The sequence below is a fragment of the Schistocerca serialis genome, chromosome 9 (assembly GCF_023864345.2).
Source record: "Schistocerca serialis cubense isolate TAMUIC-IGC-003099 chromosome 9, iqSchSeri2.2, whole genome shotgun sequence".
NCBI classification, from domain to species: Eukaryota; Metazoa; Arthropoda; class Insecta; order Orthoptera; family Acrididae; genus Schistocerca; species Schistocerca serialis.
This window is the reverse complement of record NC_064646.1, coordinates 382,925,069-382,941,754: the sequence shown is the minus strand read 5'-3', so window position 1 is coordinate 382,941,754 and position 16,686 is coordinate 382,925,069. Positions and strand designations below refer to the sequence as shown.

The 16,686-nt window shown below is 41.3% G+C and overlaps 1 protein-coding gene across 1 annotated transcript in view; it reads left to right on the top strand.

Moving 5' to 3' along the window:
* Nucleotides 1-7,839: 7,839 nt before the first annotated feature.
* The window catches only part of LOC126419625 (prisilkin-39-like), a 77,256-nt gene continuing 68,409 nt past the window's right edge, over nt 7,840-16,686 (top strand). The window contains exons 1-3 of the mRNA XM_050086813.1: nt 7,840-7,950; nt 11,940-12,066; nt 15,605-15,711. Coding sequence (XP_049942770.1) covers nt 7,840-7,950; nt 11,940-12,066; nt 15,605-15,711 — 345 coding nt within the window. The remainder of the gene's footprint in view (nt 7,951-11,939; nt 12,067-15,604; nt 15,712-16,686) is intronic.

Below are 16,686 nucleotides of genomic sequence, written 5' to 3'. Positions count from 1 at the left end.
TTCGTATGAATCAGCTGCACAACTGTGGGATTCACGATATTCAGTTTTATGGCGCTTTACGATAAGCTCGTTGATTCGAAAAAAGCGTATGGGTCCTGATGATGGCAAAATGAATTGCCGAAACTGGCTGGTTTTGAAATAAAATGAAATACAATATCTTAAAGTGTACGGCTGTTGATAAAGTTTATTGAATTGAAAAGAGTGCGAAATCTTCCAAAACTTGTGAAGCCAAATAAAGCGAAATTTGAAGCTAAAAATATGATAGAAATTAATCAAGTCGTCAATGCATAGCGAGATACTTCCTAGAATACGCTACAGACATAATTCGAAAAGACAAAAGTTATGTTTCACTTGTCCAACGGCACGAGTACGAGTAATAAACAATGTTCGTATACGTACGTGACATTATTCTGATAGCGCATGATGAGAAACGGCTGTGGCGAGAACGTCTCTTTGACTGACACTAAGCTTGTATTCCTTTTTCGCTCCTGTGCACATTATTGCGCGTCGAAGGGGGTCGCAGCTTGTTTTACATTCGAGGTGGCTATCCCAGCAAGACACGGTGATCACAACAGAATAGTCATACAAATAGTCACACACAACCACAAATACACACACTCCAAAACAACGATCCCTGCTAGGCAGGGCTAAGTGGCAAACGTTAAGGGACAAGACAGACGACTTCGCATAACGTACTGCCATGGTAGTGTTGACTTAAGAGCGCATGTAATAACTAACTGCAAAGAACCCAAACTATTGCAGTCCCACAAAGTAACAGTACAGTAGACGAATACTGGAACTATCGTGGAGTACAGCGTTGACGAGACTAAGAAAGGACTCACGTAGCAAAAGACAATACCATCAAAGATCAAACACAGCCCAAGCAAAAAAAGTCAGACTGCAACTTTACCGTGACGCCGAGCAACGCAACGAAAACGAGCTACAGAAAACAAGAAAGGACCATTGGGACAATTCTGTCAGAACTAATCTACAAAATAACATATGGTGTGCGCCTTTTAAATTAAAAACGGAGAGAATTAAGACATCAATGGTTTTGTCAGCACAAAACCGACCATATGCTACTACGATACAGGGCTGAAGATGCTCGGCTGAGTATCTGTCAAAGAAGCTCCTTCCGGATGATGACCATACACACGACCAATAATATCGCACTGCCCTTCAAAGTCAAATGGATAATATTTATGAGAACGACGGAGTCACCATCCCATTTGGCCAGCTGGAGGTTGCGCTGACAGTCGTGAGACTAGGAAATACAAAGCTCAGGATCCAGGTGGAATACACTCTAAACCTTAATAAATGCCGCACCAGAAATTATCCCTTTCCTAACGGACTTACTCAATGACGCATTAGAACTAGGAAGCATACCCACCATGTAAAATTTAGCAAATACGGTGATCATTAAAACAATCAGAGGGCTGGTACCCCACTGCCACCAACATATTCTGACCCTTCCGGCTTCAAACACAGCGGCTAAGGTGCAAGAGACTCTAGTGTGTGACAGATTACAATCCCGGCTTCGGCACACACCAGTATGTTTTCTGGCCACAAAAATATACAAACAACGCACTTAGTAGAGCATTGGAGATAATGCTGCACTCGTATGAACACAAACGTCAGTTGATTCAGTCCTCAATTTACAAATTCTTTGGTGAGACACTATGTTGAACTGTGTAATGGCCGTCAATTTGTGTACAATAAGAAGAATTAATAACAAAATGGCAGCATGTATAAGTGCCAAGTACCAACTACTCACATTTCTGTACAACTACGCTGAAGCGCCAAAGAAACTGGCAAACGTATGCGTATTCAAATACAGAGATATGTAAATGAGCAGAATAAGGCGCTGCGGTGCAACGCATATACAAGACAAGTGTCTGACGCAGTTGTTAGATCGATTACTGCTGCTACAATGGCATGTTATCAAGTTTAAGTGAGTTTGAACGTGGTATTATAGTCGGCGCACGAGCGATGGGGCACAGCACTTCCGAGGTAGCGATGAAGTGGGGATTTTCCCGTACGACTATTTCTCAAGTGTACCGTGAGTATCCGGTAAAACATTAAATCTCCGACAACGCTGCAGCCGGAGGAAGATCCTGCAAGAACGGGACCAACGGCGACTGAAGAGAATCGTTCAACGTGAGAGAAGTACAACCCTTCAGCAAACTGCTGCAGATTTCAATGCCGGGCCATCAGCAAATGCCAGCGCGTGAACCATTCAATGAAACATCATCGATATGGGCTTTTGGAGGCGAAAGCCCACTCGTGTACTCTTGATGATTGCACGACGCCTCACCTGGGCCCGTCAGCGCCGACATTGGACTGTTGATGACAGGAAGCATGTTGCATGGTCGGGCGAGTCTCGTTTCAAGTTGTGTAGAGAGCGTGGACGTGTACGGGTATGGAGACAATCTCATGAATCCACGGACCCCGAATGTCAGCAGGGGACTTTTAAAGCTGGTGGAGGCTCTCTAATTGTGTGGAGAGCGTGCAGTTGGAGTGATATGGGACCCCTAATACGTCTAGATACGACTCTGATCGGTGACACGCACGTAAGCATCCTGTCTGATCACCTACATCCATTCATGTCCATGCGCATTCTAACGGACTAGGGCAATTCTAGCAGGACAAAGCGACACCCCATACGTCTAGAGTTGCTACAGAGTGGCTCCAGGAACACTCTTCTGAGTTTAAACACTTCTGCTGGCCACCAAACACCCGAGACATGAACATTATTGAGCATATCTCTGGTGCCTTGCAACGTGCTGTTGAGACCTCCATCCCGCCGAACTCTTACGGATTTATAGACAGTCCTGCAGGATTCAGGGTGTCAGTTACCTCCAGCACTACTTCAGACATCAGTCGAGTCCATGCCACGTCGTGGTGCGGCACTTCTGGGTGCTCACGGGGGCCCTACACGATATTAGGCAGGTGTACCTATTTCTTTGGCTCCTCAGTATATAACTTGTGTACACATGCACACAATCCTTTAGGCTGATTATATTTTTAACTAATTCATTCAGTTGCTGCAACTGCAATGCTTATAGAATTGGTGCCCAGGAACCATCCTTTAAACTGGAGTAATGGTATCCACGGATACCTGCTATGTGCGCTTGTTCACCATAATTATTTCTCATTTTCTTAATGCATAGGTGACATGAGATAGTCGCTTGACCAAAACTGTTTGTCGATAGATATGCACGCATTACAGCAGCTTTTCGTGGTTACGGGATGCCTTTATTTAAATATACTAAAGTTGTGCAGCACTGATTACAAAAGGTATAAAATTGATATTGATATTCGTTTTATAAATTCAAACGCCTTTTTATGGCAGCAGTGTGAATTTGTAAAACGAATACTTATGTAGGCTTACTTGCTGTGGAGAATGGCGACACCCCTCGTGATGGCTGGGTGTTGTGTGATGTCCTTAGGTTAGTTAGGTTTAAGTAGTTCTAAGTTCTAGGGGAATGATGACCATGGATATTAAGTCCCATAGTGCTCAGAGCCATTTGAACCATTTGAACCAATGGCGACACCAACAAAATATTTAAGACTGATTTTGAACTTACAAAAAGTATCTTGATGACCTTTCTCAATGCCAGCAACTATTTGCATTAATTCCTCCCCATACGTGGAATACAGGTAAATGGGATACACGGTTTGATGGTTTTCCGTTTTCCTGTAGTTCCTGATGGAAACTTACATACAGTTTCGCAATATTTAAACAGAAGAACAGTTCTTTCAGAATCATGCGCAGTTCATCCACTCCATTTTGTTCAAAGCTATTTAGTGATATATTCAGCTGACCCAAGAAACAAATGTTCTGAGACAAGTAGATATATCATCTCATTATCAAGTGGCAGTAAATTCGTAAAACAAAGAACAAGTGCCTTCAGTCACAATCGTGACTTTATTTCAATGCATGGTGCTTTGACAGTCTGCATCGAGTATTTTTCCAGACTTAAGTTAATTCTGCACCTGGTCGAATTACAACGGTGCATTACAAAGCGAGCACATTGCGAATGTAAATTTACAAGACTAATACACATGCATCCACCACTGGAAACAGTAATTTAGTTTTCGATTTGTATTAATTTTTTAAAATTTTATTCACAATGTGCCCCCTTTGTAATACTCGTTATAATCATACCAGGACTATTATGAAATTTGAAAAAATGATTTATGTAGACTGTCAAAGCACCCGCAGATAAGACCCCAGGGCTCGAAATACACCGTGCATTTAAATAAAGTCACGATTGTAACTGACAGCTTGCTGAAACACATACTACATCCATCGTCGTATATTTGAAAGAGTCTAGAGCGGCAACATACTACGTAAATACATATATACGTACTGCAAACCATCGTGTTAAATTGGAACTGCTTGAAAAGCAGTTTGTGGTAGTTAAAGGTATGCAAATGATTTAATACTTCCAGGATAACAGTGCGTAGGTTAGGTTGGCAGCGAAGAGTGGAGAGTACACTTCGTTTAACACAGCATTCATTAAAATGTATTGTCCTACACAAAAACTGCAGTGTCCAAAATAAACAAGAATGTTGTTTGTACCAGCATCGCTTCTGACGCTATCTACAGCCATACAGTGAGGCGATTCACACAATACGTCATTTATTTTCACATTTATTGTGATTTTGTCTTATTTTCTTGGCAAAAGAAAGATACATGTGTTTTATCATCTTTCAACGTCTATGTGTACACACAGCTGCTGACAAGTTAGAAGTTTCGAATAATAGCGTAATAGCATAATCACATCTTCCCTTCTGTAAATAACATAACCACATCTTCCGTTCCGTAAACTATCGCTGCAAAGGTCGGTCACAGAGTGGGAATCAGTCACTTCGGCCTTTGCAGTAGCCAGAATCGTCCAAATACTTTCTGTCATACAGCATTTCTTTAGAGCCATTTATTCGAACACATTGGTCGAATATTTGTCGTGACGATTAATGACAGCTACTCTCAGTACTGCAGGAACAAACCATAAATGTCATTTATTGTTATCATAGACAGTGCTAATATAACAGTGATATCAGTGATATGATCATTTACGAATCCAAAGGTCTCAAATCGGTACCATTGGCAGATAATACTGCTACATAAATAATGTGAAAATAAGCTCGTTAATAAGCGTGTCGCGAAACTTTTACATGTGAAGTGTGTTATGGATGTAGATCGATACAGGAAGTGTTACACTTAGAGTTCTATATCAACTGAAGAATTTGTTATTTTTAATGTTTTTCATAGTTCTTAGTATAGAATACCAAAAGTCATTAGGCAGAATATGAAATGCCTTTTAGTTAACATTTTTCCTAGGCATTTAACAGAATACCGATTGCGTTTAGGGTAAAGTATAAAAGAAATGTAATTTAAATATTTTCACAAAAGACGTCTGCAGGCATCACTGTTGTAACAGTATCAGTCCAGATAGGTTGGAGTTCTGTTAAATCATAGTGTCACTTTCGCTAAACTGGAGGCAGCATGCAGCATTCTGGGCGTCGTGCCTGATGTTACAAATTATTGTTTTCATAAACTGGTTGTCAAAGAAGGAATTTTAGTTGTTCATAACGTCACAGTTCACTCCAGAAAGATGCGCCGATGGACAAAGACGCAGATCTCAAGTCAGTTGCAACTCGACAATCACCCCGGACTGCATAAAAACTAATGAAGTGCACGTGCAGAAAATTACTGTGCAAGTATAAATTTTATGTGCAAAAAGAGTAGTTATTTGAAAATTCAAAATATCATTTCAATACTGCTTGCTACAATAACCATAGCATGAGAGACGCACAGCTTCGAAGTGTACAAAAATGGAAAGTTTACATTTGTGACAATTGTTAAAAAAAGTGTTATTTTCAGTTGTTTATTACATTTAAGGACTGTTAAAAGCTATTAAAAGCTTCTAATTCGGAATAAACCATTTTTTCAGTCACACATAATTCTGATAATTTTCATATTTTAATTTAACTTTCGCGAAATTGATAACTTTCTATTTTGAACACGTTATTTCATTGCGATTTTATACTTCGTCTGTATACATTTTGTATTTTATAAAATACCAGGTCATTTTTATACACTTATAAATGTTAAAGTTAAGTTAAATATGTTCCCAAAAAGCTCTAGCCATCCTCTATATTGCCTAGACGTTCTGTACAATGCCTTGATTTCACACTTTGCCATTAATGCGAATATTCTGCGATTAAAAGCTATGTAAAACACGTCTAAATACAAATTTCACTGTTACTGTGTTATTCCACGTGACTACTTTTGTTTCGTATATCAAAATTATTTCAAGTTACACAATCTGCTTTGTTGCTGTAACATGTTCCGAAGTTCTTCTGGATGAAGTTTCTGTGTTTCTGTTATTGTATATGTTTTAGAAATAACTTTTATGAGGGGCTAACACTGAAAAAGAAGTAAATGTAGAAGTAACACGGATAAAAATACAAAGAGGCATTGAAACTCTCGTCGAGGGAGGGGGATGTGGGTGGTGGGGGGAGGGGGGCACTATAATGTAATAGCAATCTCGTCAGAAATAAATAATAGGATTTAGTTTTTTTAAATAGAGAACGTGCGCACTGAGTGGTTTAGTAACGTAGAGCTGAGACTCAAATATTCTCCTCAGTACCAATTTTACATGTCAAAAATAAAACCAGATAAAGATGAGGGTCATAAATAAAACCAGATAAAGATGAGGATAAAAAATTCCATTCAAAAATTAATGATACGGCATAATATGCAAACTGGAACGAAACTCTGAGACTTAGAGAAAACTACGGTGGCACAGGAATAACAAATGTGCTTGGATATCGAAATATATGGGCTAAAGAAATGACTTTGGAAGGAAAAGATAGAGTTGTTGTGTTCCTTGGTTGATTTTAGGGAACTGTCGTTAACATCCTCTTGAAAAAAGTGACAAGAGAGTTGTACCCTACAAAAACAGTGAGAAATCCAGGATGGACTAATAAATGTAACTACAGAAACCAAATACTGTGCTGTAATTGAAATTCATATAACAATGTATAAGTAAGCCGAGCACTTGTAGTAATGATAAACATCAAATTGTAGTTGAATAAACAAACGGAAATTACACCACGAATTGGAACACTGAGTTTTTAAATATTATTAAATATGATTTTCAGAAGACGTATACAGTGGTTTGTTTGTTCGCAAAAAGCCTCTTTTCAGGTGAAGTTTCAGTTGATTAATGCTTGATTTGCAGTCGACGATACAAAACGGGTTTTCATCCACAAGATCAGTTTCCTACCACAAGTTCAGGTATACTGAGAGATTTAATCAGTGAGTTTTAGATTCATACATTCATTGTGGCAAAGATGTTTAAACATAGCGTGGAGCGCGAAATAAATGTCGAAAAGGAGAACATTAAAGCTGAGGTGGTCTTTTCAAGCGGGGTTTCCTCCACAACATGCAATTATTATTTATACATCTCACAATATTTAATTCATGGCAGAACAAACCCTAAAACAATGAATAAATCTTCGTTCTTCGGTGATTGGACCTCGCAATGAAACGTACTGAAACGTTATAACAACGTTCTGGATGTAGATTCGAATCACAAATCCCTTGGCTTCGAGTGGAAATGCTCCTCGACACTAATCTAAGAGGATCTCATCCCCTCCTGCTTTTCCATACTTCACATAGCATCTCTTAAGTGTGTAGTGAGCGGTGACGACAAGTGCTTCATCCGTGGCTAACTTACTTTGCTTCCAATTATTCCCTTCTGCACAACGTTGCGCTAGGAACGCGGTCGCCGGTGTGTTCAGTGTTGAAACCACGAGCCGCTATTAATGCCGACGTCGGCAGCGCTGCTGTGTATAAAGCAACCGCCGCCACACACCTCCTCACTGTCAGCTCTCAGCCCTCAGTCGACAAGCACAATGTCTCGCGTTCTCTCACTGGTGAGTACTGCTCTGTCACTGTCTCTGTGTAAGGTAATAGCTGGTGAATTTCGCACTACAATGTTCGGCAAGTGTCGCACCTTTGTAATGCTTTACTCTGGATACAGAGGTATGAATTTTAAGAATAATCAAGAAATCGGTAGTACAAATGTAAGACTTACCTAAAAATCGGCTTCTGTGAAAGGAATGAAAAACGCTTCTGACATTAATACTCATCACAATTTGCACTTGCGTAGGTCCATCTCTTCTTTCTTATCATGAATGGTATAGGACAATAAGAAATACTTTTCACGTCTAGAGACAATGATGATGACATGCGTGTAAAGTACACCTCCTAGTTACCGAGCAATACCAATTCATGCATTAACGTGCCGAATAGGCGATTTTTGTTTCGCTGTATATACTTGGAAGGACTACATGCTTTGTTGAGAGTACATATCATTATAGCAAAAATAAAACTACAGCTGTTACGTCGCAGTTCCTCAGGTTTTTCAACTGGTAGGTGAAACATGTTTTCTTTTCGTGTATTTGCTTCATTTACCGATTTCCAGACAGCCATAATTCTGACAAGTGCCTTCATACAACATCAAAACTGCAAATACACTCCTGGAAATGGAAAAAAGAACACATTGACACCGGTGTGTCAGACCCACCATACTTGCTCCGGACACTGCGAGAGGGCTGTACAAGCAATGATCACACGCACGGCACAGCGGACACACCAGGAACCGCGGTGTTGGCCGTCGAATGGCGCTAGCTGCGCAGCATTTGTGCACCGCCGCCGTCAGTGTCAGCCAGTTTGCCGTGGCATACGGAGCTCCATCGCAGTCTTTAACACTGGTAGCATGCCGCGACAGCGTGTACGTGAATCGTATGTGCAGTTGACGGACTTTGAGCGAGGGCGTATAGTGGGCATGCGGGAGGCCGGGTGGACGTACCGCCGAATTGCTCAACACGTGGGGCGTGAGGTCTCCACAGTACATCGATGTTGTCGCCAGTGGTTGGCGGAAGGTGCACGTGCCCGTCGACCTGGGACCGGACCGCAGCGACGCACGGATGCACGGCAAGACCGTAGGATCCTACGCAGTGCCGTAGGGGACCGCACCGCCACTTCCCAGCAAATTAGGGACACTGTTGCTCCTGGGGTATCGGCGAGGACCATTCGCAACCGTCTCCATGAAGCTGGGCTACGGTCCCGCACACCGTTAGGCCGTCTTCCGCTCACGCCCCAACATCGTGCAGCCCGCCTCCAGTGGTGTCGCGACAGGCGTGAATGGAGGGACGAATGGAGACGTGTCGTCTTCAGCGATGAGAGTCGCTTCTGCCTTGGTGCCAATGATGGTCGTATGCGTGTTTGGCGCCGTGCAGGTGAGCGCCACAATCAGGACTGCATACGACCGAGGCACACAGGGCCAACACCCGGCATCATGGTGTGGGGAGCGATCTCCTACACTGGCCGTACACCACTGGTGATCGTCGAGGGGACACTGAATAGTGCACGGTACATCCAAACCGTCATCGAACCCATCGTTCTACCATTCCTAGACCGGCAAGGGAACTTGCTGTTCCAACAGGACAATGCACGTCCGCATGTATTCCGTGCCACCCAATGTGCTCTAGAAGGTGTAAGTCAACTACCCTGGCCAGCAAGATCTCCGGATCTGTCCCCCATTGAGCATGTTTGGGACTGGATGAAGCGTCGTCTCACGCGGTCTGCACGTCCAGCACGAACGCTGGTCCAACTGAGGCGCCAGGTGGAAATGGCATGGCAAGCCGTTCCACAGGACTACATCCAGCATCTCTACGATCGTCTCCATGGGAGAATAGCAGCCTGCATTGCTGCGAAAGGTGGATATACACTGTACTAGTGCCGACATTGTGCATGCTCTGTTGCCTGTGTCTATGTGCCTGTGGTTCTGTCAGTGTGATCATGTGATGTATCTGACCCCAGGAATGTGTCAATAAAGTTTCCCCTTCCTGGGACAATGAATTCACGGTGTTCTTATTTCAATTTCCAGGAGTGTACATTGTACTTGCGGCCGCTGCCGTGAGATATTCTATACATTTTTGACACTCAGTGCTTTTCGCATCTTTGTTATAAGATCAGGTACAATTGACTTAATTATAAAGAAACAATTTTTAGAAAAATTTTACTTTAGAAATTATTTATTATTTACTCCTAAAATAAACAGCGTTACAGTCTTTTTTGAAATTTTCTTTTTTTGTGACTGGTTTTCTATTTTCGTCACTCTTTATGTTTTATGTGACAAACTTACGACCTTTAAAGAGGTTCGACATTTACCCATAAATGTTGATTGCCTGTAGTTAACATCAGTCATCTACAATTTTAATTTTCGTACGGCAGATTTTATTTTATGCTGAATTTCAAGAATTAAAATGCCTAAATAATGAACTGCCAAGTACCTGTTAATTATTACAGTATTCGCTACACACTAAAATAACCAATTCGCAAAAAGAAAAAACTCGTGGTCAAGAGCTAAGGACGAATCGTCTACGTTACTAGTCCAGGCTATAGTATATTTCAATAACCCCAGATACATTGCAAGTCTGAGTAACAAACAAAATGGTTTGAATGGCTCTGAGCACTATGGGACTTAACATCTGAGGTCATCAGTCCCCTAGGACTTAGAACTACTTAAACCTAACCAACCTAACGACATCACAGGTATCCATGCCCGAGGAAGGATTCGAACCTGCGACCGTAGCAGTCACGCGGCTCCGGACTGCAGCGCCTAGAATCGCTCGGTCAACGCGGCTGGCGAAGAACAAACAACTGACATTAATGTTGTATATACAGTTTTTCGAAATGCCAGGCTCAATTGCGACTGTGTCAACGATATTCAACTCCAAGTTTGGTCGATCGAAGTCCTACAGGTCCATCTAAACATTTTCGCTACATTTTCCTATGCCTCGATGATCTGAGGAATTACTCATCTCTACACGCATACACATAACTGTACACTCGTGCATTTGTTGTTCTGGCCACCCCAAACAGATAAGATGAAGTTATGCAGATGCCAGAGGTTCCTAAACTGAGTGCTTCAAAATCAGAAACAAATGATTGGATCTTTATTGACATAAATGACTTGAGCCTTACAGTAACAGCTTAAGTTTATAGCAGCTGACCAAAGTGATGACCGCGTCTCAGTGCTTAGATACCGACTCAAAAAAATTTGCCTAGCCTTCTCAAATACCCACACTTCTACAGTGAGACTGGCGGCTGGGGTGCTACTACACAGCTCCTCTTCAATTTCTGCTATAGTTTCAAACGGCAATGACTTCATGTAATAGATTTCAACAGAAATAATTCTGTCGTGCACGCTTTACACACGACTGTGCATTATTTTTGGAGGTAGCACCACCAACGTCGGTGCAGAAACGTAAGAAGCGTACAAACACATTCCGCGAACGAAATGCTCGTTCGAGTCATCATGACCAACGTCCCCCGCCCCCTCTCACTAAATAATCCCACCTCCCCTCCCGCCCCCTTTCTCACAACTACATTAATTAATCATTCCGACCATTGGTTCCTTGTCTCAAGTATCCAGTTTAGATCCATTACAGTCTGTATAATTTTGACCCAAAAATTTGTGAACATTAAGGAGAACCTGAATATTAAGTGAAAGCAAAGTTGATTGCGTAATAGGCATGTTAATTTTTTTCTTCTTCTACAGATTTGATCTTTCGTCTCCACTGTTGGGGTTTTGCTCAAGTCACTTCTCGTGTCGACAGGTTATCATAGGCGCTCGGTGACACGAAAAGACTCCTAAGCACAAACTGTGCAGGAATCTGTTCGTACTATTTCAATCGGTCAATTGCTCGTATGGTGCCAGAGTGTGAGTTGTTATCTTGTTCGCTATACAAAACCAGATCTTGCCTGACATGACAAACATACTACGTAACACTACAAATACGCTCCTCAGAAACATACGTCTCAAATACACGTGCTGTATGTTATTGTGTTACAGGTGTGCCTTTTGGCGGTGGCCTGCCTGGCCCTGCTGTGTGGCTGTGAGGCCTCCTACCCTCTGGCCGTCTCACACGGACACGGGTACTACCCGTACAGCTACAAGTACCCTGGCTACGGGTACCACGGTGAGTGACATCTTTTCACATACCAATACGTTATCATCCACAGCATTCAAGTGACAGCTCAGTGCCACTGTATGAGACGAGATCAAATTGTGCATTGTAACGAGATTCGAACCCTGGATTGCAGCTAGGATACCTGCCTTTCGTGAGCAGTGCGCCTCCATTTACGACATCCGAGCACGCCTCACTGACAAACTATAAAAATTACCTTGACACCATCTGCTCTCGTTTCCTTCAGCACACTTCTTTGGTACTCCAACCGAGCCCTGAGATTAGCGCCTCCGAAAGTAAGAACGTAGCGGAGATTCATCTTACCCACAGCCTCTGATGACTGATTTCACTTTGTGACAAAAACTTTCGAATGCGCTAATCAGTACCTGTTTTGGATCATCCGTGAAAGTTTCTCTTCATCTTCTCCACGTTTGTTTTGAATGCGGAGATGCAGTATACTGTTAATCCAATGTTTTGTGATTAGAAGGAAGGGCAACTTACGTCACTGTCCTATCAGCCAGGTAAAATTTTTCTGTGGTTTCCATAAATCACTTAAACCGAATGCAGGGCTGGTTCCTTTCGGAAAAAGTCAGCCCATTCCTGCCCATTCTTGTCCATTCCACGCATCGTGAATCGTCTCTAGCTATCTTGTTCTTGAAACTATATTCTTCCTTCTTTTCTTTGAACCTTTTTACCATCTATATAATTTAGTCCCCGTAACTTTTAGTGCATTATTTTTCGTGGAGGTTTTCGCATATTTTTGAAACGTATTTTCTTCTGTTTCAATTTCCCCCTTTTCGTGTATTTTTCATCGATTTTGTCATTCATTCTGATGCTACATTGTCATAGATTCGTTTAGGCTACAGCTAAAGAATCGTGTAAGCTTCCATCGATGGTTGCAATATCTCTTGTAATATTGCGTGTAGAATTTGCCTATGTATGGTACTAACACTTAGACAACACAATTGACAGGACCGTAAATAAAGTCTCAGTGAATCGAGTCTAACGGAAAGCCATGGTTCTTACCTTCATTGATGAACGTGGAATGTTATTGCTCTATATCAAAGATTTCTCGATTTGTGGTAGTTACTAATCGCTGAACTAAATACAGGCATTTTGTATACAGAACACTCACGATCATCTTTAATTCGGTCAGTGTTCCTGCTCACAGTCAATTTCAAGCTTTCAGCAATGTGCAGATGCAACACACTACTACATTAATTCGCTAGGTAGTGTCTTTTTTGTATATGTATTTGTTGTTTACTGGGAGATTAAGCTAACTTTAAGCAGAGTAATATGTAAAACAGGAGAAAATGAAGAATACACTTATGGTTTATTCCTTCGTTACTTGGAGACATACAGATATCAAAATTTGAAATATATTTTATTGATATTTAGCGATATAACATAGTGGTCTGTGTCAGTAATCACTTGTGTAATATTCTGGCCTTTAAATTCCTGTACCTTTAATTTTTTAGTTGGTTTAACGTAAGGTTAACATGTTCATAGTTTCTTCGTGTGTTTCTATATGCTTGTATACATATATACTAATAAAATAGTTCCCTATCTTTGAAAATACAATTTTTGTATAGCTATAAACTCCCACTGTTGTTGTGTGACTTACGTGTTTAGTCTCGTATTGCCTGAGAACAGCCTAGAAAGCAGACAGCCGATTCACGACGAAATAAAAATACATATTATTGTGGAACTTCAACACTGTGTATTTCAGTTTTTAATATGAGACAAAACTGACACATGTTGATGAAGACACAGCTGCGTAGAATGAATATATTAAAAACATGTGCGGCATCAAAGCTATGACAAAGAACAGCGTGCTATAATAGTAAACCTTAGATATTTGGAGATACGCTCGTTGTTGAAAGCTAATGACGAAGCCAAAATAATACTTAAATGACCGATAACAATACAATGGTGTGTCAGTAAATACCGATGGTGTTCACCTTATCGGCTAAAGAAGCACTCGGCCTCTAATTTTCGTCATGCTGATCGCCAACAGGAAAATCTCGTTGCTAGAGCTTTACGTATATCATAAGTTTGGCTTTACTCGTTTTCCGCCTAAATATCTGGAGAGTTCCCTAAAAGGACCACACTCGAATTTTTTCCTCGATTTGTCTTTAACTGGAATGGTATATGCACTTTGATCGGACAGTCAAAAGATGTCGGCTGTATTCGCCCATATGCAAGCATTACTGTACATTTATTTCCATTTAAAGTCATCTACTTAGTCATTCTACAAATGAAATTCGTAGTAAGTTTATAAAGACGTCACCAAGCTGCACACAACCTCGTCTTCTGCAAATAGCCGCATAGGGCTATAAATGAAATCCACTAGGTTATACTGGAAACAGCAGCGGCCATATCGTATTACCTTCAGACACTTCGGAAGTTACTATCGCTCTAGTCATTGCCTCCCAATGAAGAACGACATACTGAGTTCATTTTGTAGGAAGTCTCCAAGATAATCATATAATATGTGTTCGGATATTTTGTTTGCTAGGTGACACTGCGGAACTGAATCGAAAGTTGCTTGAAAGTCGCGAAACATGGCGTCAAGCTAAACTCAGTTGTCTGCTGCCTCACGGTTCTCATGGACTAACAGACGAAGCTGGTTTTCACATCATCGGTGACATCAGAAACTATGTTAGTTTCTGGAAAGGAATTATTCAGTTTCTAGAAAAGTAATCACTCGAAAATAGGACATACGTTCTGTAATTGTACAGGAAATCGACATCAGTGAGACAGCTCTTTATGGGCGTCGGTCATACTAGACGTCATGTAGGTTGGAATGTTTTCCCGGCAACGTATGTTGCTCCGTTATCAGAACGGGCTACTGTAAATTGATGCTAGTAAAGCGTCCAGTACCTCCGCACATTCAGCATAAGATTTAATGGCCCCTCCATCAAGACATTGATTTTCTTGTATCGGGCAATATGGATTGTTTCCATTTCCGCTTTGAAATATATGAATATCTGTTATTTTCGCATCGCACCTTAAAAAACATCCATCATTCGTCAGATATCGACGACTTATCACGATATTTCGACTGATAAATAAATGACTTCTAAGGACGCCATGGCATAGAACCCATAGGGTAATGGCAGGACTGAATCGGTAAGACAGAGACGACATTCCTTTGTAATTCTGGACCTTAACAGAACATTCATTACATTCATTGGGTTTCAAATACGTAAAGTTACACATTACTCAGTGACTATTATTTCATGTGTAACGCTGACAGATATATTCATCACACTCTTAGCCCTCGAATTTTTACGTATCAGTGCGTGTGTGGAGGGGGGGGGGGAGGGGGCGGGCGGCTTGAAACAGCCCAAAGTTGTTGCAGAGGGAAGTGTTGTTACTGACGGAGATCATAACAAACGGATCATATCTCCGTATCTCTTCGTGCACAGCACTAGATGAAGCAGATAATCTCTATATACAGTAGTCTTAGCCGCTTATTGTTACTTTAAGATAAGAGCGTTCGATACACTGAAGTGCATCATCCTGAATCAAGTGATGTATGTTGCAGGCTACTCGTCCCACTACGGCTACCCTGGCTGGGGCTACAAGGGGTACCCTGGTTGGGGCCACCACGGCTACCCTGGATACGGTTACCATGGTTACCACGGCTACGGTGTCCACTACGGCTACCCTGCATATGGATACGGCCATGGTTACGGCCACTGGTGAAGAACAGCGACTCGATCCTCATCTTCTGCTCGTTATTGTGCAACCCACGACTTCTTTTCTACCACAACACCACCACACTGAAATGCCCCTTCCACCGAAAAATTATAAAATCTTACCACCCAGTTCTAATTCATCATCCATAAGCTATTTAATTAAAGCACTTGTATAAAAAAAGACATGTTTTATTTCTACCTTTCTAGAGGTCATCTAATTAGCATCTGCGGAGAATGCACTAGCCGTTCGTGACGTATATAACCTGAAACTCTCTTCTGGTAACTGATTGTTGCATTCTGAAGATATGATAGTTACTTGTTAGCTTTGCTGTCCTCTGATGCACAGGTTCCCCTTTCAATTTCTGGTGATTACGTCGTAGTTCTCACTGGCGGTATTGTCTGTAACATATTCACCTCAACCAAATGAAAATTAAAGTAAGTATGTAAAATAAGTAGTAAAACTGACGTGCAAGCTGTAAAAACTACGCCAAATCGAAAAGCATATTTACACAAAATACATTTGTTTATCTGTTTTGCAATCAGCGTCAAAAATAAAAATACAACATTTACGGAAACACCAGAAAATATATTTTACGTGTAACAGACGTGAAAAGTAAGTAATACTAGAAGAAGACAAATTATCGAAAATTTTTCTTCAGTATTTTTTTGCTAACCAATTCATATTGCTTTCTCTTGACGGAGGCAGCGGAAGACATAAATCTTACGAAGCAAAGTTCGTTATCTGCCTGTATTTTGCTTTTCTTTATTGATTTAAATATATTTTAGAGAGGAAGCGCCATCGTCTGGGTTCGCAGTTTGAATTGAGTCTTTTTCTTGCGGCTTAATGGAACAGTTGCATCTGAATTTGTAAACAATCTACTCACTGCTTCTCTATGGTGTGTTCTGTTACCTGTTATGAATACTTTTT